The following is a 25,350-nucleotide window of genomic DNA, read 5'->3' as shown; positions in this document are numbered from 1 at the left end:
AACAAAATAAGTTGATTATAGAAAATAATAACGGATTCCCCGTACCATTTTATTATGCTAGAATTAAGCTTTGTATTACTTTCCTAAGCATACTAAAAACATTAATTCAAGTAAGAAAAGTAAGTGAAAGCTCAGTGTTTCGACATGTCATTGGTATATGTTTGAGCTCATGTCTTCTGCGTGCACTCTTCCTTCCTTGCCAAGTTGTGTTGTCTTAGTAACTGGGTTCCAGGTTCTACTTCCTCCCCCTCTTCCCACCATGGTCCCAGTTCCTGACTACCTAGCTTCCTTCAGTCTCCTCACCTCTGCCTAATTCTCCTCCTCCAGATAGAGATATGGGGAACTTTCCGTCTGTTAAGCCTGTTCCCAAATGTTCCCTCTGTGAGACCTTACACAATCTCATCTAGAACATCAGACCCTTTGCAATACTCTGTATCTCCCCTTCCCTGTGCTCTTTAAAAAACAACAACCTGTTTTCTTGGGACCGCTTATTCTTTCTGATAGCCTATATTCTACTTCTTCCTTTTGAAATGCACAGTCACTCAAAGTGGAGCCTAAAGTACATTATTGCGTTGTATTTAATTCACAGCTATATCCCCAGTGAGTTTAACATTAGGAATATAGCAGTCCCGGTGTCATCTTGTCTATGTGAGAAGGAAAAATGTTCAGGTTACCAGTCATCTGGAAATGTCGCCTTTATATGCAGAGAGCTGGGGTGCCATTATACCTGAGAGCGCTCCTTGCCGAGCAACAACCGAAATCTTTCGTGTTACTCTCTAATTGTGAGTCAGGATGGCCTAGGGTCATTTTATTTGTCAGAGTAATGCATCTCAGAGGAACAGTGTTTTCCAGATAGCACCGACCCATGTTGCTGGACAATAGCCATCCTACTTCCTGTGAACACACTTGGCCCCTGCTGCCAAGTCGACCTGCTTTTATGCGCTGCCCGTGGTGCCTCTTCTTTCTCTCCTGATTGCCACCCTCCAGAATTCCCTGGCACAGTCCCAAGCTGCTTCGTTTCCGCGTCTTGAGAGAAAGCCTTTAGGGCCAAGCCTCGGTGGTGACAAATCAGAGTGATTGCCATGGTCCCCCTGTGGAGGGCTTTGTGCTGCTGCAGTGGCTGGCTCAGCAGTGGTTTTCGGGGAAGCAGCTGGCAGGAGGGAAAGGAGAGGGTTTTCTACAGCTGAACACAAATGACAATAGGCTCAGCTGTCAACGCATCACCACCATATGCCCTCTACCAACGGCGAAGAGCACTTGCTGCTTGTTTCAGAGCACTCGGGGTACGTTCAGCTCACTTTGTAACTTCTCTTCCATGTTTAGCTCTCCTTTCAATTCCCTTTAGTATGATTTCTCTTAGAGAAGTATTAACAAAGCAAAAGTCTTGTAACCGCCCGCCTTCCCCTCAAAAAATAAATAAATAAAATCACCTGATGAAACATTTGATCACATAGTGGGTGACTGACATTACAGCACCATGGGTTTGGGCAGAGAAGAAATTTCCCCCGAAAGGACTGAAGGAGTGTTTTTGATTGCTTTACCCAGGAAAAGGAAGCAGGCTGGTTGAGAGGGAGGGTGAACTTGATGCCAAGTAATGTCGAAGGCTGCAGGGAGACATAGTCTGGCCTGTTGCTTGAGCTGAATGGCCCCACCTGGTGGGAGTGGTGTCGCCTGAAAGCAAAGAACAATGGAAGGAGAAAAAGGAATGCATTCACGTTAGAAAGTGGGTGAGCCGATCCACAGTAAGGCTTCTCAGACTCCAGGAGGTAATGGCGCGGATGCTGTGGGAAAACTCCTGCGAGGTACCCTGTGGTAGCAGCGACCACCTAGTGTCACCGACAGATGTGTAGAGGCATGGTTTTGTCAGAAGCCTTCTGGGAGCTTTATCAAAAGCAGACAGATGGATTTGTTAGATGCTGTGGAGGTCGCTGTGTAAAAGAATAAGAGGCCAGGTGGAACATAAAGATGATGGTGATTCGGGGGATATCACATCTCCTCTCCCTTGATTTAGGGACTTGAGATTAATTCTGAAATTCTGCAAGGTGAGGAGTGCTGTGAGATGACAGTACCACTAAACCAGAACTCCTTGGTGAATAAATATATACATACACACTAGAGGCCCAGCGCGCACAAAATCATACGCTCGTAGCTCGCTGCCCCGCCCTCCTCCGCTCATAGCTCTCCACCACTAGTAGCTCGCGACCCACCCCACCCACCGCGAGAGCTGCTGCTCATTTGGTCGCGATGGTGTTATGGCGTGACGGCCACGGGCCTTTTATGTGAGATATATATATATAATTTTAGTCTCTTGCCTCTTGTAGGCATTTTAGATTTCTGTGGCCTTGAGAAACAGCTGTTACTCCAAGATGCTTTTAGTTGTAACATGTAAAATTCTACTAATTATCTGTGTATACAAACACATGCCTGCCCATAAACACACGCACGTGTGTGCACGTACACACACACACATATATATCAAGAGGTAGAAAAATGGTCTTTTTAGTATGGAACTGCAATGGATTTTTATGCGGATTTTGTATACAGTGACTGTTAAATTCACTTAATTCCATGCTCCTCTTTCAGCTATATATACACTTCTGGCAAATCCTTACATTGCATTGCAATTTCATTTCTAGAGATATGTTTTATTATTTCACAATTTCCAGTTACCTGCTATAATGTATGGACCAGTTGTCTAAATTTTGAACATATATTGAGTAAAGTCGTAGTTTTAATGTTTGATTGATATCTCCAAGATCTGAATCTCTTATGTGTGTGTTCCAGGTTAGTAAAATGGAACTAACTGGTAAACAGATGGCATAAGTTAATGGATTCTCTTACAAACACATATTTTCATAGTATGAACGGTAGAAAGTGAGAGATATAATGCATGCCAGGTTGGATTATGTAAACAAATAAACACTTGCAAATCCTTGTTAGTGGTTTATGTATACTTATTGAAGGAAAATCTGGTTCATGAGCTTTTGCATCAATTAATTTGATAATTTTATTAGAGCATTAAGATGCCTTACCTAGAGGTAAAAATGCACATAATACCTCTAATCTGAGGCTTTTTCTGCAGTAATGACGTTCCATTTCCTTACAGATCGTCTACATGGGTTGGTGTGAGGCCCGGGAGCAGGACCCCCTTCAGGACTCGGTGTACTCTCCAATATTTCTAGCCCTGAGGGGCTCATGTCTTTACAAGTTTCTGGCACCTCCAGTAAGTGTTTTTGTCCAATACTTATTTTCCTATATGTCACAGCAGAGTGACATCGACTTAACAATAAAAATAGCATGTGGCCATTATTTTTGAAAATCAGCTACAGAACAAAAATAGAAAATAGTCCAAATGTTTTTGTGCATATTTTGCTGAATATATATTCTGTCATTAAACATTACTTTATAACCCTTGAGAAATCTAGAAATCTTTTCTATTTAGGCATTTATGACAGGCAAGATATGTTTATGTGGCACAAGTCTGTCTACATCAAACCAACAGTATTTTTTATATCCTATATGCTAGTCATTGGGTGCTTTATTAAATATGTATGGGTATCTATTGCACCTAATATCTTGCTTTTGAAGCAGATACCTTCCATAATTGTCATTCTCAATAAACATTTATTGAATATAAATATCGAAGGTCAGACCACTTACAGGTCTAATAATGGATAGGGCCTTGGAATTATCAAGTCTGACTTATTGCTATTTTGAATGTCTCTGTGTATACAAAGTTCACAACACCAGGAAGGCAGGTAAAAAAAGCCATTAATATGTATATATTTTACTATATTACTACTCTGATTAATTTCATATGATTGGAAATATAGATGTATGGTTTACACTTCAGTAAGTGAAATAATTTCACTGTCGTGTTTGGTACCTTCATAAATTTTCTAAGGTGTTCATATCTTGGAATGACTACCAATATAAATTACTTCTTTTTAAAAAAATCAACTCAATGTCGCTATCTGGTATTCTTCTTTGTAGGTAAGGAGTGGTAAACTTTAAAAAAAAAATGGTGTGTGAAATATAAATACTTATTATTGCCTAGAGGCCCAGTGCACAAAATCATGCATGGGTGGGTGTTATCTGGGCCAACGGGGGGTGGGGGTGGGGCTGCAGGTGGTTGGCTGGCCGGCCTCGCCCCTGATTGGTGTGTTGGGGGCCGATCGGAGGCCGTGCTGGCTGGGGTGGGGTGGGGGGCAATCGGGGCCTGGATCAGTCTGGTTGGCTGCTGCAGTGCGCATCATAGTCTCATAGTCACTGGTCATTTTGATTGTTCCACCATTCTGGTCACTGGGCTTTTATATATATAGATATGTAAAGAATACACAATATTTAAAATATGTAAAGCTATTGGGCACGTTGAGATTGTTGCATGTAACATGAGAGGTTTGCTGAAAGAGGAAAAGAATAGTAATAAAGCTTAGAAGAGAGGAAACCACAGCATTCTAAATGAACCTCTATGAGAGTTATAACTAGAGACTCTATAGTACATATGTGACAGTTTCCCCTAGACCCAATAGTATATAAGTAACTTAACGAGGGAATAGGAGCTATTTTTCTAAAAAAAAAAAAAATGGCATATTACTTTCTTATCTTTTAAAGGTGACAACGTGGGATTGGACCCGAGCAGAGAAAACATTTTCAGTTTATGAGATCATGTGCAAGATTCTCAAGGTATGATCAATAGGTGGTAAAAATTTTAATTTTTCCTCAGCAAACAGTGGTTCAGCTCATAAGTAGAGTCTGAAAAGCAATGATGCATGATTATGAAAGAAAATATAAGATACAGGCAAATAAATTATATGTAGGGTGTCCTAAAAATGTATACATACACTTTGAATAATAATAAAGGCAATGTTTATGAAATACAGTTTATTTTCAAAATTGAGCTATCAGCGGTTAACACATGTATATATAATAGAATGCAGAGGTGTGTAGGCACCCCCATATTGGCTTAAATAATTGTTAAGCAGATTTTTCAGTTTCTCAATCTGGGGAGGAAACAAGGAGGAACTTGGCAGAAATCCATTGAGGAAGAAGTAGAAAGTGCAATTGGAAATAGCCTGAACTTAAACATCTGTTGTTACCATCGTTTTTGGCTAAGTAAAATATAAAAGAGAAAAATTTGGATATATTTGTTTTAGAATATGTAGAAAATATAAAGGCATATGCAAAGAAAGCTAATTTGTGTGTGGTTTTTTTTTTTTTAATTATCAGGGTTAGATTATCTCTCTGAGTATGCAAAACAACATACAATTATTTTTTTTAATATATTTTTTATTGATTAAGATATTACATATGTGTCATACAATTATTTTTTATCAATTAAATTTCTGTGCTATACATAAAATTGTTGTGATAGCAAATCATCCAGAATTCTTTATAGTTTCAAATGGTTTCTGCAGCCATTTTAAATAAAGGAAATGGGAATACTTTATAAAAGCTGAATAATAATCTATATTCAGTTTCTGCTCTAGGGTCTTTAGGCTTGTTAAGGTTGACCTTATTTATGTAATCAAGGAGAACTGAGTTCCCTGTACTTTATGTCAATTATTTCTCTTCCAGTTAAAGACTCAGTAGATTAGAAAATGCTGGAACATTTACAACACAATGAAATGTATCAAAAGTGTCTGAAAGCAGAGACAAAGAAACATGATTACCTCAAAAGTATTCATAATATTTTTCCCTATTGAATAATTCTAAATGAAAGCTGACATTTGTAATAGCACAAAAGCTAAATAAAAATATAGGTCATTGCTTGATCATCACTGTACATGGTTTTAGTTTTATTGTGGGATTAATGGTAGAACTCTGATATGCTTGAATTTATTGTTAATAAAAAAAAGTTCTGGAAACTTCTAAAAGATGTACTGGTATCTGAAGAAAAAGAGATCATACTCAATTTCAGTTAATAAAAATAATTACCAAAATGACTAATAAGATTGCTTTCTCTCTTTTTTGGGCAGGGGGAGGGGATTTTTTGAAATTGTTGATAGTATTGCAGATGTCCCCCAATCTCTCCACTCCCCTGCTCCGTTTACTCTCTTCCTCTCTGCCCCTACCCCAGGCCACGCCTTCACCACACTATTGTCTCTGACCATTGGCTATACATATATGTATATAAGTTATTTAATTAATCTCTCCCCATCTCCCCTCACCCTGAGATATGTCAGTCTGTTCCATGTAGCCATGTCTCTGGACCTGTTTTTTCATCAGTTTATTATGATCATTAGATTCCACATGTAAGTGAGATCATGTGATACTTGTCTTTCTCTGACTGGCTTATTTCACTCAGCATAACATTCAACAGGTCCATCTATGTTGTTGCAAAGTGTAGAAGATTCTGCTTTTCTACAGCTGCATAGTATTCCATGGTGTAGATGTACCACAGCTTTTTTATCCACTCATCTACTGATGGGCACTTGGGCTGTTTCCGTATCTTAGCCATTGTAAATAATGCTGCTATGAACATAGGGGTGCGCATATTCTTTCTGGATGGCACTTTGGGGTTCTTAGAATATATTCCCAGAAGTTGGAATCCTGGGCCAAAAGGTTGTTCTGCTTTTAATTTTTTGAGGAAACTCCATGCTGTTTTCCACAGTGACTGCAGCAGTCTGCATTCCCACCAGCAGTGTTCTGGATTCTCTTTTCCCCACATCCTCACCAGCACTTGTTTGTCGGTTTGATTGTAGCCTTTTTAGCAGCTGTGAGGTGATGGCGCATTGTAGTTTTTATTGGCATCTCTCTAATGACTAGTAACGATGGGCATTTTTCCATATGTCTAGTGGCCATCTTTGTATCTCCACTTTGGGATGAGATTTGTGTTGGTGTTTGTGTGGTGGGAAGCAGATAAAAGAACATAATAAGGAACAGGAGTCTTATTTAAGGAACAAAGGAGAGCCACTGAAGGATTTCAAGCATGAGGAGTGAAGCGTTTGCCCTTCTGGCTCCAGAGTGAGATCGGATTTGGAGGGTGGAGGAGGGGCAAGCCAGGGGCTTTCCAGTGTACGATATGATAATCCACCCTCTGCGTATTTCCTTGTATGCTCATCGTCCCAAGTTTAGTCTCCTTCTGAGCAGTGACCCTGTTTCATGAAGGTTTAGTGATATTGTAGCGTCTAATCTTTACGACGGGCACCTCCAACCGCACATTAGTCGACACCGACTTAAGGTATGAGCATGTTAGCCATCTGAATTGATGTTTGCCAGCCCGTGTAACTCCAGGTTTTCATCAGGACAGTGACCTCCTGGACCAGCGCAGACACTGTTTCACGGTGCAGTCCGAGTCCGGGGAGGACCTCTACTTCTCGGTGGAGTTAGACTGCGACCTCGCCCAATGGGAAAGAGCCTTCCAAACAGCAACGTTTCTGGAAGTGGAGCGGATACAGGTGAGAGCCTGTGGCGTTTGAGGATCTGGGACATAGCGATGCATGCCCACTGGCTTCGAGTTCTCACAGAAATCCAAATTAGCACAACACCACCATTTTTGGAATCTTGACCTCCTTCTCAAATACATTCGATAATCAGCCATTGTGATTGAACGAATAGTAATGCAGCTCTGAAAAACATTTTAATTTCTCTACAATTTGATCTCTCGGGGCTATTTCCTATCACTCCTCAAAAATATATTGGAAATTTTCATTAGAATCAGTCCCGCTTTAAATCTAAAATGAACACGCTCTGATTTTAATTATACTTCCCAAGGCTGTTTCCTGTTCTGCAATCATGACCACCTAATTTCCCGCTGAATGGCTTCATTCACTCAAAATGCTTTTTCTTGCTAGAAAGCCTTCCCTTCATATCTACCCTCCAAAACTACACCCAGGCTTTGAAACTTTTTTCATAGGTCATATCATCTGTGAAGATTTTGCTAATTTCCAGTCTACCCTGCCCCCTGACTACCACTACTCCTTGCACAACAGTTCTGTTCAATATACTTGATTTTGTCACCAATATCATTTCCATAGCTCTGCTCACAGTCTCATAGTGGAGTGAAGTGTGCGTGACATTGCTCGGGATTTTTTATCCATCTACCAACCGAAGTACAATGCATGTTGTACATCACAAGTATTTAACAGATGCCTATTAAATTTTATTTCTTAAGCATGAAGTTATATCTAGATCAAACTTCATAGAATCTTCAGCCTCTCCAATTTATAGCACCATGAAATGGAACAGGCTAAGAAACATTGGGCCTGTCTCAATTTGAAAAGTCACCAATTGTTGATTTCTGAAGAATCATTCTGTTTATACAAGTAATAGGCGAGTGGTCAATATCTTTGTGTCACATGGGTGAACTGATAGAGACTGTGAAGGTCAAGATATTTTTTCATTGTTGTTTCTGCCTTGGTTACAGAATCTGTGTTTGTGTGCCTGAATACTCTCTTTAAATCATGTCTATAAAATTAACATACCAAGAAATTTAAGTAACACCTTGATCTTTAATAATCCACTTTTGGCTGAATGAAAATGCAGGGATAGTTAGCTGGAGGACATGACAACTTAATCTTGCCTACACCTAAAAATGTTTGTACCAGTTTTATTGCAAACATATAGATAGTAAGAAAGGTTGGTGTGGTACATAATAAAAACAATCTTTTTAAAAAAGACTGGAAACTTGGTCCTGCATACCCCTTGGCAGGTCAAAAATCACTTGGATTTTTTTTTTAATTAATATTAGGATCTTGATAATACTATCTTCCTTACACGATTACTGCTGATAATATTAGCTGTTATATAAGAACGCATTACAGAAGCTTTCACACAGTGTTGGATAACTATTAGCTATTAATACTGATCTTGGATCAATCACATAAAAAGTAACAGTGTTCTCTGTTCCGTCTAGTGCAAGACATATGCATGTGTATTAGAAAGTCATCTAATGGGACTCACGATCGACTTTAGCACAGGATTTATCTGCTTTGATGCTGCGACAAAGGTAATGAGTTTGGGTCAGCTCTGAGAACTGTTCTGCAGACATTTTAATTTAAGAATGATTGAAATAACTTTGAACTCCTGTCGGCATTTTAATTATAATATGTCAAATATAAGATTCTCATTTTTTGCTAATAAAGGTTAAATTATGCTTTAATCTGTTTATAGAAAACAAAAGTTGAAAATTGTAATGAAACAAATGTGTTGGCACACAACACTAGAACTATATAAACTGAATATATATATGTATGTATATATATATGCATACATATATATATTCATTTTTTCTTTTTCTAAATATTCATTTTTTCTTTTACTAAAGCTATGGCCTTATATTGAGGAAAAATTTTCCTCCTCAAAAACATTTATTGAACAAAATATTCCTTTGATTATTTTTCTTTAACAACCTCTCTAATATCAAAATGGGGAAAATATATTTTTAGCTTTATAGGTAATATGTTGGAATTATACCAGTAGAATGGAGGAATTTGAGTGTGAAGTTTCTGGCCAAGGAGTATAATCCTTGTAAATACTTAAAAAGGTCTTGTACTGTCTGGTTGTGTGCCCTTTCCACAAAGGTTATGTCTCTGGAAGGGATGCATACTGAATGATGAAGGGCACCTTCTGAGCCAGGCGTATCTCAAATATCTTCAAGATAAACTGGCCCCTCCCCACCGCTAATCTCCTCCCAGTACTGCTGTCTCTGCTGCACTTTCTGACTTGGGGCTCTGGCCTCCACATAAGCCATTCTTCTTCTTCCCATAAGGACATACATTCCGTAGGTCCACCCCACTTTCTTCAATATCAAAGAATGGTCTAAGAAATAAACTGATACATTCCTTCTCCCTCATTTAAGGGCTAATGGCAATCCTCTACTGATAAGAAAATTATCAATAATATATCATAATGAGGTATAATGAATTTATAAAATGAATTTATGTAATATATAATAATGAGACACAATGACCTTATAGAAAATGAGCTTATATGATATAGAATAATGAGGTATAACAAATTTATACAAAATGCCATTCACTTGTTATTTATTTATTCACTAAACATTTATTATTTTTCAAGCCGAGGTCAGTCACCACCTGTGCCCTGCCCCCGCCAACCAGAATGAACTGCACACTAATCTGTAGATGGCTGCTATTTATGCTGCCTTGGAAGTGCCCAGGGGAGGCCACGCTGCTAACTAAGTCCGGCTGCAGCTAGTGCTGGGCCTGGGACCACTGAGTGAAGGGTATGGGGCACTCTGAGGCCAGATGCTGCTTGTTTGATAAATTTTAGAGAAGTCCAAAACATGAGCCAAGAGAGGCCATTTGTAGGAACTTATGATTATTTTATTTTATTCTTTTTAAAGTGTGAACTTTAAAATAAATAAATAAATAAATAAATAAATAAATAAATAAATAAATAAATAAAATAAAGTGTGAACTTTTAAATTAATATTTATTTTGAGTGGATTCTGAAGATTCAATGCTTACAGAATTTTTAAGTTTTTTTTAAATTGTTGTAATACATTTTAATATAAAATTTCCCATTTTAGCCATCATTAATTGTACATTCAGTGACATTAATTAATTTGTACTGTTTCCAAAACTTTCCATCACTCCAAACGGAAACTTTAAATTGTTAAGCAATAGCTTCTATTTTCCTCAACCCTGCAGAACAGGAAAACAAAAACAGCCAGGATTCAACCAAATGCTGTCTACAAGAGGCTGGCTTTATATCTAAAGAAAGACACAAATGGGTTGTGAAAGAAAAGATGTAAAAATATATTCCATGCAAATTGTGCCATAAGAGAGCGGGGTGACTTGCTTTTGTTCCTTTTTCCCCTTTAGGCTGTACTTTGGAGGTATAAGTTTTCTCATCTTAAAGGCTCTTCAGATGACGGCAAGAGCAAAATCAAATTTTTGTTTCAGAATCCAGATACTAAACAGATTGAAGCAAAGGTAAGCCCAAGTTCATCACATAAACCATCTCTAACTACATTAATACTGTTAAGAAGCAAAGGAGAGAAAATTTAGAAGAATCAAAAGGCAAAAGCATATATTCCCTGTTTACCTTGAACTGTACCTTATGGCCAAAAGAAAAAAAAATTTAATGGTTAATTTTCACTGAAAAGCATAACTTAAAATAAATTATACTCAACAATTATATTTCTTACTTTTAATTCCTTATGGGATTTTTTTGTATCACACTACAATAACATTCTAGGAACTAAAAAAATCACTATTTTGTAGTTTCATACACTAAATAATAATTTTTAAAAATATATATATTTTATTGATTTTTTTTTTACAGAGAGGAAGGGAGAGGGATAGAGAGCTAGAAACATCAATGAGAGAGAAACATCGATCAGCTGCCCCCTGCACACCTCCTACTGGGGATGTGCCCACAACCAAGGTACATGCCCTTGACCAGAATCGAACCTGGGACCCCTCAGTCCACAGGCCGATGACGCTCTATCCACTGAGCCAAACCGGTTACGGCCACTAAATAATAATTTAAAATGCTTAAAAGTTTCTGACTCTCTTGTATCATTTCTTCCATTTTTGAATATGAATAAAAATCCTTAAAGAATATTATTTTTATATCAACTCATATTTTCTCATGTTATGTATTAAAATGCACGAATGAATTTTTTGCTTCATGCAAATTTTTAGTATTTTTAACCATATTAACTGTGCTGTTTTTAACTCATCAAAAAGATTCACTACTTTATTTTTTAAGAATACATATATTTTAAATATTCAAATTTTGAATTATTTCCATTATTTTACTATGGAATTCACAATAACAATGTTTGGGTTGGAATGAATTATAAATGTAGTATTCCACTGTGGAAGAATGAGTAAATAATAAATACCAAAGTGAGGGTTTAATTGTCTGTGGGCTTGCCATACAGTGACTGCATTATGATGAGGTGCATTCTCTTGACACCTACTTTGTAAAGAGTTTTTATCATAAATGGATGTTGAATTTTGTCAAAAGCTTTTTATGCATATATTGAGATGATTGTGAATTTTATCCTTATTTCACTTCGCATAATGTTCTCAAGGTCCGTCCATGTTGTTGTAAATGACACTATTTCATCCTTTCTTATGGCTGAGTAGACTCAATGTATATGTACCACATCTTCTTTATCCAGTCCTCTATCACAGGGCACTTTGGTTGCTTCCATGCTTTGGACACCGTGAGTAATGCTGCAATGAACATAAGGGTGCATATATCTTTGCGTATAAGTGATTTCGAGTTTTTCGGGTATATACCCAGGAGTGCAGTTGTTGGGTTGTATGGTAACTCTACTCTTAATTTTTTGAAGACTCGCCAGACTGATTTCCATAGTGGTTATACCAGTCTACATTCCCACCAGCAGTGAATAACTTTAAACAACCAAGTACAACAATTAAAATTATATAAATTTTAAATTAATGAAATGCATTATTTTTTGAAGCAGAACCATGTGGCTCCTAATGTCATGACCACTCATATCCCTTTTCTTTCAGTAATTCATATTCAGTGTCCTTTGACAATGAATAACTTATTCTAAAAGAGTAGTAAAAAATGTTTTCTAAAATCATTCCAATCCAAATTTATCATTTGACGTATGTACAAAGAAATAAAAATACTTTTAAAGTACTCCTGTGGTTCTCTTTAGTTACATTTTATCAAGAATAAAGTTTTAGCTGAAACCGGTTTGGCTCAGTGGATAGAGCGTCGGCCTGCGGACTGAAAGGTCCCAGGTTCGATTCTGGTCAAGGGCATGTACCTGGGTTGCGGGCACATCCCCAGTGGGGGATGTGCAGCAGGCGGCTGATCGATGTTTCTCTCTCATCGATGTTTCTGACTCTCTGTCTCTCTCCCTTACTCTCTGTAAAAAATCAATAAAAATATATTTTTTTAAAAAAAAAAAGAATAAAGTTTTAATCAGGCCCAATATATTTTTATGCAGCATTGATCACTACTGAAACGACTTTAATGACTGATAGTATGCTTACTCCTTCAAGTTCTTAGATCACCATGATAGTAAACCTGCAATATATATTAACGTTACATATTGGACAGAAATTGAACAGAAGAGTTGCCATGCATTCAATATAACTGGTGATAGTTAAGTTTATTGCACTTGAAGAAAGACTATTATCTACTTGTATGGTTTATTATCCATTTTTTAAGTAAACTTTTTATTTTATTTTATCTGACCCGTGTCTCTTTTCCTTTCAGGAGCTGGAGTTTTCGAATCTATTTGCCGTTCTTCACTGCATTCACTCGTTCTTTGCGGCCAAAGTAGCTTGTCTGGACCCGCTCTTCTTAGGCCAGCAAGCTACTGCCTCTGCTGCCGCCAGTTCTGCTACGATGAGCAAAGCAAAGTACACGACTTGACACCCTGAGCTTTGCGTTGCCACTTACCATGACCGTATAGATAGATGAACAGCTTCGTCATTTTAGGCCGTGGAGAGACAATAACATCATCAAGTCAAACGGGAACTTGAGCAGGAAAAAAAAGGGATCGCCAAAGCATTTCTCTGTTGGAGGCCGCGGTGAATAGTCCGACATGAACAGAACAGCTTGTTCTTTCACTCGGCTGACTGGTCACCAGCAGACAGCTTTCATCAGAAGTGGAGAGAAAAGAAGGAACGATGTGAATTGTGTAAGTAATGTAAAAATTGTAAATTCTCTATAAATAAAATAAAAATACCGATTAAAGGGTTACTTCTGTATTTTAGGATATTTTGTGTACAGAACACATGTTGGTTCAGATCACGAACTAATGCCCTATGATTACATCATGAGTGACCGAAAGGAGGCAGAAAACCTATGGCAGCAAGGATACTAGCATGCGGGGGGGGGGGGGGGGGGGGGGGGGGTCTCATCAAAGGAAAAAAACACTCACTTTAATTTGCTGATGTAGATTTCTCCTTGCGTTATCATTTCATGATTTGGCACTGGCACTCCGATTCCATCTTATTGTAAAATGTTTTTTTAAGAATTGCAAAAAGCTAGTAACATTGACCTGTGATAGACGCAATGTGAGATGAACTGTTTTCTCCTTGGGGCACTTATACTGAAAGTGTTATTCACGGCCAGCGCCAATCAAACATGCCAAAATGTGTTAATTTAATTATGAGTGAAGGCAACATTCCTGAACATCTTCTCCTGTCTTTCACGGAAGGAGATTTACATTTTACCTAATGGAATTTATTTTCCAATTAAAGTTTCCTAAACTTTCAGCGACCCCAAAATTTTCTAGAAAAAAAAACTGTGGTGTAAGGAACAATTCTTTGTAATCCTAATCCTAGCTCATCGTAGCTAAAATGTTTCTAGAAAGCAGTCTCAAAGCTATTACTCATGTTCATTCAATAATTTTTTTCCCATTTTTAGGAACATTTAATGATAAAGTAAGATCTGAAAATTAAAAAATTTAAACTTCTATCTTACCACGTCATCACAAGTTATTATATAATTCTAAACAATGCGAATTCTTTCAGGTATATTTTCTTTGGAATGTAGATGTGAAGAGGCTGGAAATATGAAATCATGGGGGGAGGAGGTGGGTAACACATGACTCAGATTCCAGATCTTACATAACGATTTGCATCATGTGGAAAATATTTTCCACCCTTCACTACGGCTGTACTGAGATCTGCCTGTAAACAACCAGCTAACCATTAAAAAAGGAAAATATGCTTTTTTAAATTCACACCAATGTCCCCAACTAAATCAAAACTGGATTATTTCTACATGAAAATGACCAAGGATCTAATAAGGTGGTTTGATTTATTTTTTAAATAAGAGAAAAATATCACTCAAGAGGGAAAAATAATTTGTAAAAAGGCACGACCATCATAATTAAAAATTTAATATCCAACTATTTCTGTGATCATAGATTTTCAGTTTACTTTTCATCTGATCAATTCTGAATCACATTAAATTTTTTTTAAAAGGTAAGTTTCATAATTATACATGGGCAAGTATTAAGTTGGGCCTAGGACACATTATTAAAAGAACTGTGGAAAATTCACCAGTAATTAATATAATTTATTCTGATCACAAAACTAAATATATATCCATAAGGAAGGTAATGCTGTGGAAATACTACTCATTATTTATCGATCAGACACAACAGTCATTCAAAATAAGAAGCCCAGCAACGACAGGCTTTCCCGGGCTACTGTTGACCTTATGGAGAAAACAGAGGGAGGCATCGACCTCAGAGGGAGGTGAAGCTGCAGAGAGCCGCCAGTTCATTACAGAATCTTTGCTACTAACTAGATGTTACCGTGGGGTGACATCCGTGTGTCATCAGTGTGATAATCTAGTCTCATGGAAACACGAAATGGGCAAGGTAGCTAAAAGAGAAACGTGTCAAACTTTATGTTAGGGTAATGTAATTATTGAAAAATGAATGCTAGATTTTTAAAAGCTCCATTTGAAATATACAAAAGGCAGTTTATTTAAGTCCCTTTTTTGTGACACCATAAAATTATTCTAGCCTGTGCTTATGTGTATGATGAAGGAAAAGGTGCACAAAGGAGATATGTATGGGTATATATCTCCTCGTGCCACAAACACACACAAAGATACAAACACACACACACATATATATATATATGTATATACATATGTATATATAATGAAATGTTAACCACAGATTATATGAAGAATATTTCAAATACATATACTTAATATCTTTAAATTTGCATTGTAAATGGTAACTTGAATTAAAATTTATGATAATACCGCATTTATTTTTGATACTATTGATAAAAAGGTCTAAATTACTACATTATATAATTGGTGGAGCAGCCGCCTATTAAAAATACTATTCTACTTTTCATTTGTTAGCAGGTAGTATGTAACATTTTCTTTTACAGTGCAAATATTAGCCACTACCATTTGTCATAACTTGGATTACTGAATGAGAGAGCTTAGATATGAAAAATACTAAGATAAATCTCAACTTCTCATGTAATTCAGTTTTAGAAGCATTGGAAGTATTCACATTAAAACCTAGTTTATACTAGAGAACATTTTGACACATGGGAACACGAAATGGGCAAGGTAGCTAAAAGAGAAATGTGTCAAACTTTATGTTAGGGTAATGTAATTATTGAAAAATGAATGCTAGATTTTTAAAAGCTCCATTTGAAATATACAAAAGGCAGTTTATTTAAGTCCCTTTTTTGTGACACCATAAAATTATTCTAGCCTGTGCTTATGTGTATGATGAAGGAAAAGGTGCACAAAGGAGATATGTATGGGTATATATCTCCTCGTGCCACAAACACACACAAAGATACAAACACACACACACATATATATATATGTATATACATATGTATATATAATGAAATGTTAACCACAGATTATATGAAGAATATTTCAAATACATATACTTAATATCTTTAAATTTGCATTGTAAATGGTAACTTGAATTAAAATTTATGATAATACCGCATTTATTTTTGATACTATTGATAAAAAGGTCTAAATTACTACATTATATAATTGGTGGAGCAGCTGCCTATTAAAAATACTATTCTACTTTTCATTTGTTAGCAGGTAGTATGTAACATTTTCTTTTACAGTGCAAATATTAGCCACTACCATTTGTCATAACTTGGATTACTGAATGAGAGAGCTTAGATATGAAAAATACTAAGATAAATCTCAACTTCTCATGTAATTCAGTTTTAGAAGCATTGGAAGTATTCACATTAAAACCTAGTTTCTACTAGAGAACATTTTGACAGCAGAATGTTTAATTTTGTGTTAACCCCTCCAGTGCCTTGGTATATGTGTGTGTGTACACGATGCATATATACATATGTTTATATGTATACATGTGTATGTATACGCACTTTTAAAGGGTTCATTATAGTTGTACATAGTGCAAGCTCAAAGAGAATATTGTATTACAGATACTAAGGTTAGAGTAGGGAGTTCAAGTATTTCCAATTTTGCTAACTACCATAATAATGTACTTTGCCTGATTAAAAAAAAAACAATTAATTTAAGCTGAAGTAAATGAAAGCAGGGGCATTTTATATTTGTTATATTGGGACAAATATTTATTTAAAACTACTTTCATAGATAATGTAAGTATAATGTGTAGCCTAACATACATCACCCAACACTATTTTTAAGGGAGAATAATCAACTAGTAATTTATTTCCCATTTTCCAGGCTTACACCAACTTATAGTTTGAAAGCCTTTGCTCACAGAACTGTCATCTAGCAAGTAGAAAAGTAATTACTTGAAAATAAATGTCAAGTCCATATTAACCATGTAAGCAGAGAAAGCATTAATTTGTACATCGACATTTCCCTCATTGATGACAAGGCTTGCTTATCAACTTTGTCTACTTTGAATGCTGGATTTGAGAAAAGTTTAATTTGTTATTGTGAAAAGTACTGATTTAAAAATTTAGAATTACTGCTAGAAATCAGCAGTGTGGAGAACTTTATAAGCACAAGGACAATCTTGTGCTTTACCTTTTTTTAAGGTAAGTGTAGATGTTCTGATATTAAAAAACAAATAGTTTGCCACTCTTAACACTTCTATACTCATGAGCTCTCCTTAAAGAATCACTTTGTCACTCTAGAACTGTTATTTATGATTTATTCTTATTCCTTCATACTTTAAAATTATAACTCATTTTTTTGCACATTGGACGTTCCTTTGGAAGATAAATAAAATATTGTAAATGTTATATATTTTATACATATGAAAATAAAAGGAAATACCAGAAATATAAAATGTAAATATATTTATTTCATTTTTTTATTGTTTTGGTGGATGTTTGTAGATATAAATTAATATCTGTGGCAATACCTTGTCACCTTGTTCTTTAAGTTTATTAATGTAATACTAATAAAACTGTATCTTTTTTAATGGAGCATACGAAAAAATAAAAGCAAATACTATTTACTACACGTATCTTTTCACTTCTTGGGCTAGACTTGCATGATTGACATATGTGAAGAGCAGGATCCTGAGAGACAGAGCTGTAATGAACAGGAGCAGATGTGAGCGGTCTGCCTTGGGGGCTGACTTCTTGGGACATGACCTGTTCTGGCTCATCAATATTTATGAAGATAAACTATCTGACCTCTAAGCTAGAGATTGAAGAAAGTTGTTATTTGACAAATTACTGAAACAACCAGAGCTACAACTTTGGAAAACACGACAACGTTGATATCTTCACAATGGTCCACGGTAAGCTGAGTCTATATTGAGAAGACTGGTCTGACCCGGCATCACGATCTGGTCATCTGTAACTGAGAAGAGCTCATCACGTCATGTCATACAAGGCCACAGCTGTCTTTAATTACAGTTCTATCAAATATTGATCACATAAATCATTTAAAAACAAGTCTGACATCTATATTATTTCAGTAAGCAAAGGAACATCTCTCATTTTTTATGTTTTTCTACTGAAAAAAAATTTGAAGAGTATATGCTCATCAGAGGTAATTTAAGTACTTAAGAATACAAGACAAAACAAAAAAATAATAGCTATTATATTAAATCTCCTAACCACAAAATTGTGCACTATTCATTTTAGATAAATGTCATTCTACACATATGTCTATGTTTATATAGAGGTAAAACATCAGTTTGTATACAAGCACATGGATTTAAATGCTTGTGAAAATTACAAAATACAATATAAAATAAATAGATAACTGTGCTTGGGAGGAGGGGTATATATGAATAAGAAGAGCAACATATGGATTTTTTAAAAGTTAACTACATACAGTTGGCCTTTGACTAATGTAAGGGTCAGGGATACTGACTCATGTTGAAAATCTCCATGTAAATTTTGACTTCCCAAAATCATAATTACAATCATTCCTTGATATCTGTGGGGCGGGTTAGTTCCAGGATCCCTGTGGATACCAAAACTTGCTGATGCTCAAGTCCTGTATATAAAACCAGAGGCTCAGTGCATGGATTCGTGCACCAGTGGGATCCCTTGGGGATCGGGCTGAAATTGGCTCTCTGACATCCCCCAGGGCGTCCCAGATTGCAAAAGGGCATAGGCCAGGCCGAGGACCCCACTGGTGCATGATGGGGCAGGGAAGGACCACAGGAGGGTTCCAGGGCGTATAAAGCCCTTCTCACCCAGTCCTGATCAGCTGGACCCCAGCAGCAAGCTAACCTACTGGTTGGAGCATCTGCCCCCTGGTGGTCAGTGTGTGTCATATCGACTGGTTGACCAGTGGAATGAATGGTCAGACACTTAGCATATTAGGCTTTTATTATATAGTATGGTATAGAAAAAAATGCATAGAGTCAGCTCTCAGCATACACAGATGCCCAATCTCAGATCAAAAATAATATTTTTGATCTGTGATTGGTTGAATGTGAAGATGCAAAAGCTGAGGATAAGAAGGCCGACTGTATATTTATTGGAAAAAAAAATCTGTATATCAAGTGGACCTGTGTGATTCAAACCCATATTGTTCAAGTCAACTGTATTAACAAAGTGGAATTATGTGTATATTTTAAATGGATCATGACCTCAAAATATTCTTTTTTTAAAAAATAATTTTGAAATTGTCATTTTTAAAAATATATATTTTATTGATTTTTTACAGAGAGGAAGGGAGAGGGATAGAGAGTTAGAAACATCCATGAGAGAGAAACATCGATCAGCTGTCTCCTGCACGCCCTCTACTGGGGATATGCCCGCAACCAAGGTACATGTCCTTGACAGGAATTAAACCTGGGACCCCTCAGTCCACAGGTCGACACTCTATCCACTGAGCCAAACCGGTTAGGGCTCAAAATATTCTTTTCTTAATTTTTAAGATAATTAAGTTAAATTTATCTTACTAATTTTCAAGTTAAATTTTAGATACTAAAAGTCAGCCTCTTCAGCATAGAGTTCTGCAAGTTTTGACAAGCGTATACGATTGTGTGCCACCAGGATCAAAATATGGTCAGTTCAGGTTCACCAGTAGGTTATTGGTGCCCTTGTAGACAGGCCTCTTCTAATCTCGAATTCCTTCAACTCTTCATCTGTTTTCTGTACCCATAGCTTTCCATTTGCAAAATGGAAATGAACACTATGATATCTTTTGAGATTGCTCCCTCCCTTTTGTGGGATAAGCTCTCTCCATAAAGTCTATGTTCTTTCAAGAGGAATCCCCATTCTAATCCCTGTCCTTGAGACAGGCCACGACACAACCAAGTTCTGAAATCTGGAAAAGCAAGCCTATTCCTCCTTCACACTTACCATCTGGCTTCTGTCTCCCACCCCCACCCCCGCCCCCGCCCCCGCCCCCTCGCTGCTGAAGCTGCTTTGGCTAAGCCATCCACCGTCCTGATTGCCAGGCTGTCTTTCATTGTCCAGGGTGGGCTCTGCCGCACCTGCGCCGCACCTCCCTCCAGGGAACATCTGAGCCGCACCCCTCCCTGGCTTGGCCTTCTCAGACCATTTTCTTTCTTTCTGCCATATGTGGGCTCCTTTCTTCCCTTTCAGTCGCGTGTTCCTGGAGATGCTGTTCTGATCCCACTCCTTTCGCCTTGCACCCTTCCTGGCACACACGCTCCAGAAGCGCCCAGCATCACAGATCCGGGCTCTAGGCCCCTATAGCTGCCTGCTGGACATCTTCAACTGCGGCCCGCAGGGAACCCCACGTGAACATGACCCGGCTGCCATTCATTATCTCCTAATCTAATGTCCCTGGAAGTTGGTTTGATTGAAGGATGACTCCCAAATATCAGGGGCGGGTCACACCCTGGACAAGGGTGTCAACCACCAGAGGCTTTTACCTCTCCGCACCCCTCGAGGGGCCTCTCCTCCCGGTCCCCTCACCTACTCTTGGCGCTTGGGCTGCATGCACACTCAGCTGGCCTTCCCAACAGCCTCCCCCAGCTCCTCTCATAGAAACGCCCTGGCTGCGTCCTGAGGCCGGGAAGGCTGTGCGGTGGTCGGCCCCCGAGACTGGGGACATCGCTGAAATAGTCCCCCCTGGCTTGTGAAGCAGGTGTCCATAGGAAATGCATTCCAATCCCATTTCCCTCCGTGACAGAGCAACAACTGAAGGAGGTGCGAGTGTGTATGTCAGTTCAGCTGAGCCCCCTCCGGCTTTGCTTCAATCAGGCCAAATGGGGGAAACGTTTACCGAGTTCAAGCCCTTTCACTACTGTTCAGCGATCAAAGCCAACAAGTTATGTCAGTTATAAAAAAGTTATGAAAAATTCTATTCCAAAGGTAAAAGTAACCCCTGAGGGTTAAGTGAAAGGAAAAAAGACACCCGGCTGCAATTGACACTGGAGAGAGCGAAAAGAACCTATTTTCTTCTTGAATAAGGTGAAATTTTTATCAGCTGGATCCATTCTTTTCATGACTGAGGTTAAATCATTTTCCCATTTCCTGCCACCAGCTTTTTGCTCTAGTTTTGTATTATTTAGAGGGCAAAGCAAGGCTTGTACATAAGGGAAATGCCTTTAAGTCACATATTTAAAACTTCACACGCTACATTTGAATTTAAAACAAGAAAAAATTGTAACAATATTACTCATTAATATTTACTAATCACTTTTGGCCATTTGTAGTGTTAAATATGTTATTGACCTTGTTTTCACTGTTATAGTGATAATACATATATATTTAAGTATTGGTTTAACAAAATCTCTGATTCTCCTGAAATATAGCCACATTCTATTTGTCTTATCTTAATGTGTTTAGTTGTGGTCCTTCGTGATATTGCTTACCTGAAAATGTAATCCTATTCAAGGGTTTTTGAACCATAAGAAATAGGGGACCAATTTTTATAGACTTTATATACATTTCTCAGTTTTTATGCCATCTAATAGAGGTCACAAACTAAAAGTCCCTGGCCTTTCACTTTTAAAAATGTAATAAGCTACTAGTATTTAAAAGGTAGAAAATTTTATTTTTTATATCCATCGTTTATTGAAAAATTTGGCAAGTTATTAGCAAGCCCAAATTTCCACAGGACAGCAATCAGCTGAGGACCTGGCTGACCCATCAGGCTGCCACACCTCCCTCTCCTCATGGTCCCTCAGCTGCCAAGCCCCTGGTCAGTTGTCCACCATCCCATCTACACAGTAATATGTCTTCCATTCACCCTAATTTCCTCAAAGTACTTACCAGCCAGTTTCCTGTAGGTATTTGAGTTTATAGCTCCTGTCCTTAGTTATAAACATACTCTATAATAATAAAAGCGAAATATTCTAATTGGACCAGATGTCCTTCCGTCCTTCTGGACCAGCGGTTCTCAACCTGTGGGTTGCGACCCCATTGGGGGTCGAACAACCCTTTCACAGGGGTCACAGACCATTGGAAAACACATAATTACATATGGTTTTTGTGATTAATCCCTATGCTTTAATTATGTTCAATGTGTAACAATGAAATTGGGGGTCACCACAACATGAGGGACTGTATTAAAGGGTCGCGGCATTAGGAGGGTTGAGAACCACTGTTCTGGACGAAGCCGGGGCTGCGAGAGAAGCCCGGGTCCCAGTGCCAGAGGGAAGTGGGTGCCGGCAGCCGGGTGAAGGAAGGCCTACTCTTGCACGATTTCGTGCATCTGGCCTCTAGTAATTAATAATAGTGAACACTTCTATAGACACTTCCTAAGTTCTTAACATGCATTAACTCATTTAATCCCGGAATAACCCTGGAGGGCGAACACTATCAGCATCCAATTTTACAGAGAGGAAACTGATACACCAAGAAATTGAGAACTCACCCCGGACACCACACATTTAGTCTGTAAGGCCATGAGGCTCAGACTGGCGCTCTCCACACTTCCACTGACAATGTCCTTTCAGTCTGTTCATTACCTTCTTAAAAGAATATCGGAGGAGTGCTAATTTTTTTCTTTGAAAAACCTAAAAAGCAAAATCTGAGTCCCAATTGGACCTTACATAGTATTTTATTTACTAGTAAGTCCATGGCACTTGATTGGACAGGCTATCCCATCTCTAACTAAAGGCTTTGATATTACCTGACAGGAACTGGCAGGGGTGTTTCCTAGCATGAAGGCCCCTTTAGGGCTGTGCTCTGACAATGCAAAGATCTGGTCAAATGTTCCAGACACTGTCTTGCTAGTTTTTAGAGTGAGACTTCGTTTGATATTTTCAAGCATAAAAATAAAATGCTTAAATTACCAGGAAGCTGATGGACCATATTCATGTCATTTTCAAGGAAGTAGGACTTGAACCCAGACCCATTTGGTTCCTAAATTCTGGTTTATTCTCCCATCCCACAGTGCCTCCTAGGTGCGGATTAGTTACTTGTTGTTCAGTAAGGCTTCTATGTACCCGGTATTCTTCGGGACGATTTGGAGGGTCTGCTTTGGAAAACCAATAGCATTTCATGGGCTTGAGGCTGAGACCATCACCCACGTGGGAGGCACATGCAGGAGAAAGCCCAACAATGAACAGAATAAATGCAGTTTCCAGCACATAATAAATTGGAAAATTGGAACCACACTCTCAACTTAAATTAGTGCTTTCCAAATAACAGGCAGCTCCAAACGGGGAGGAAGGGCTGACCTAGGTGAGCTCCCAGGGCCTGAGTGCAGCTGCCAGCCAAGTTAGAATGTGCCTGTTTAATCAGAATAAAACAATCACGGTTAATAGAGCATGATTAATATTTCTTACAATTCTAGCTAGTTCCCCATCCTATTTCTGCCCCTATCAGAACCAAGCTGGTTCTGAGCAACCTCTGGCCTCAGCACCGGTGGCCGGACTGTGTTTTTCGTGAGCAGTTTTAACTGGCCCTGGCCCTGTCGCACTGAGGCGAGCGGCCGCCCCCCTTTGGGGACACACTGGTGAAAAGAGCAGCCTTCTTCAGCGAATATGCCTCGCAGTTAAACGTGTATTTTTTGGTCACTCTGTAAGCAGTTATCTAAGGAGGGTTTTGGCTTTATCTTTAAAGACTGAAATTTTCAAACAAATTTCATCCTAAACTAGCACTTTAAAAACTGTGAAAGTAATAGAAAAACAAATTGAAACATGGATGGTCCAGTTTAGGCGACAATCCCGGATGACTGGACTGGGAGATAAATCTAGTGAGTGGAGAGCTAGCTTATCGAATTTTGTCAACCTTATGGGAAAAAATAGATTCATTGGCCTTCTCTCCAGTAATTTTCTTGTCCCTTTACATTCTACTGTAGGTGAATACTGCCCTCTTTTGGCAGAATGTTCAAACTTAAACATGTGGGGCTTTTGATTAAGACAAGATCAGAAGAAAAAAATTAATCTCCATGAACAAGAATGATTTATTTTAAAATAAATTAAACTTTTAAGTATTCTGGACATTGCCCATGTGTCTTTTATTGTCTAAGTAGCAATAAACCAAAAAAGCCAATTTCTTCCTTTTCACTCTCACTCCTACAATTGCTATGAGAAACGTTATAGAAAACCTAAAATCAAGAAACACTTGAAGAGACTAAACACACACACACACACACACACACACACACACACACACACACACACACCCCTCCTTAAGTCACAAAGCCCCTACCAAAGAGGCAAAAATCAGAACCCAATGTAGGTGAGGAGATGGAAAAATGGAACATTTGAATGTTGCTGGAAGGAACATGTATTATTACACTGGGAAACACTTGCACCATCTACTAAAGGTGAATATAAACATGTTCCATGACCCAGTAATTCTTTATATACACACTAAGATTTGCTCACATATAGCCACGAACACGCTGAAGAATGTTCACAACTGAATTATTTGAGGGGAAAACACATGTCCATCAACAGTAGAATTAAAATGTGAGATGTGAATGTAAGTAACTAACTAGATACATCATAGCTGAATCTCAGAAGGGTAAATGTGAGTGGAAAATTGCATTGCAAAAGAATACATAAAGTATGATTCCACTTATATAAAGTTTACAGAAAAGTGCATGTGATAAAAGGACTACAGCAAAAGCAAGTTCATGATAAACACAAAAGGGTTACCCATGAAAAGGGACGGATTAAGATGAGATTGTGAAGGAGCACACAGATAATAGTAAATCAAGTAGGCCAGCCTAACAGTAGGAACACACACACTTGAATAACGTATTTTCCTTCAACATCGTTTCATTACGTTGATGAGGAAAAATAAGATTCCTGGTGAGGCCACCGTGTGTGGAGTTTTCCCACTCTCCCTGTCCGTGTGGGTTTTCTCTGGGCAGTCTGGTTTCCCCCCACATCCCAAAGATGTGCACACGAGGTGTATGGCATGTCTAAATTGTCCCTGTATGTGTGCACGCACCAAGCTGCCAGGAGGCTCCTGGCCACCCACAGCCTTGAACAGGAATAAGCGGGTTGAAAAATAGTGGTCTTATTTTTATTCATCTTTCTTAAATTGATGTATAACTCACATTTATCTCAATGTTTAACAT

General features: G+C 38.0%; 1 protein-coding gene across 6 annotated transcripts in view; it reads left to right on the top strand.

Annotated features, from left to right (window-relative positions):
• The window catches only part of SNTG1 (syntrophin gamma 1), a 114,373-nt gene extending 101,004 nt beyond the window's left edge, over window positions 1-13,369 (top strand). For all 6 annotated transcript variants that reach the window (XM_036337673.1, XM_036337675.1, XM_036337674.1 and 3 more), the window contains 6 exons: window positions 3,107-3,223; window positions 4,615-4,686; window positions 7,248-7,400; window positions 8,858-8,950; window positions 10,791-10,901; window positions 13,177-13,369. In XM_036337673.1, coding sequence (XP_036193566.1) covers window positions 3,107-3,223; window positions 4,615-4,686; window positions 7,248-7,400; window positions 8,858-8,950; window positions 10,791-10,901; window positions 13,177-13,335 — 705 coding nt within the window. In that variant the 3' untranslated portion in view covers window positions 13,336-13,369. The remainder of the gene's footprint in view (window positions 1-3,106; window positions 3,224-4,614; window positions 4,687-7,247; window positions 7,401-8,857; window positions 8,951-10,790; window positions 10,902-13,176) is intronic.
• Window positions 13,370-25,350: the final 11,981 nt, after the last annotated feature.

This window comes from Myotis myotis, unplaced genomic scaffold, assembly GCF_014108235.1.
Source record: "Myotis myotis isolate mMyoMyo1 unplaced genomic scaffold, mMyoMyo1.p scaffold_m19_p_16, whole genome shotgun sequence".
Taxonomy (NCBI): domain Eukaryota; kingdom Metazoa; phylum Chordata; class Mammalia; order Chiroptera; family Vespertilionidae; genus Myotis; species Myotis myotis.
Note: the sequence above shows the minus strand (reverse complement) of the source record. Positions and strands in the feature narration are given on the sequence as shown.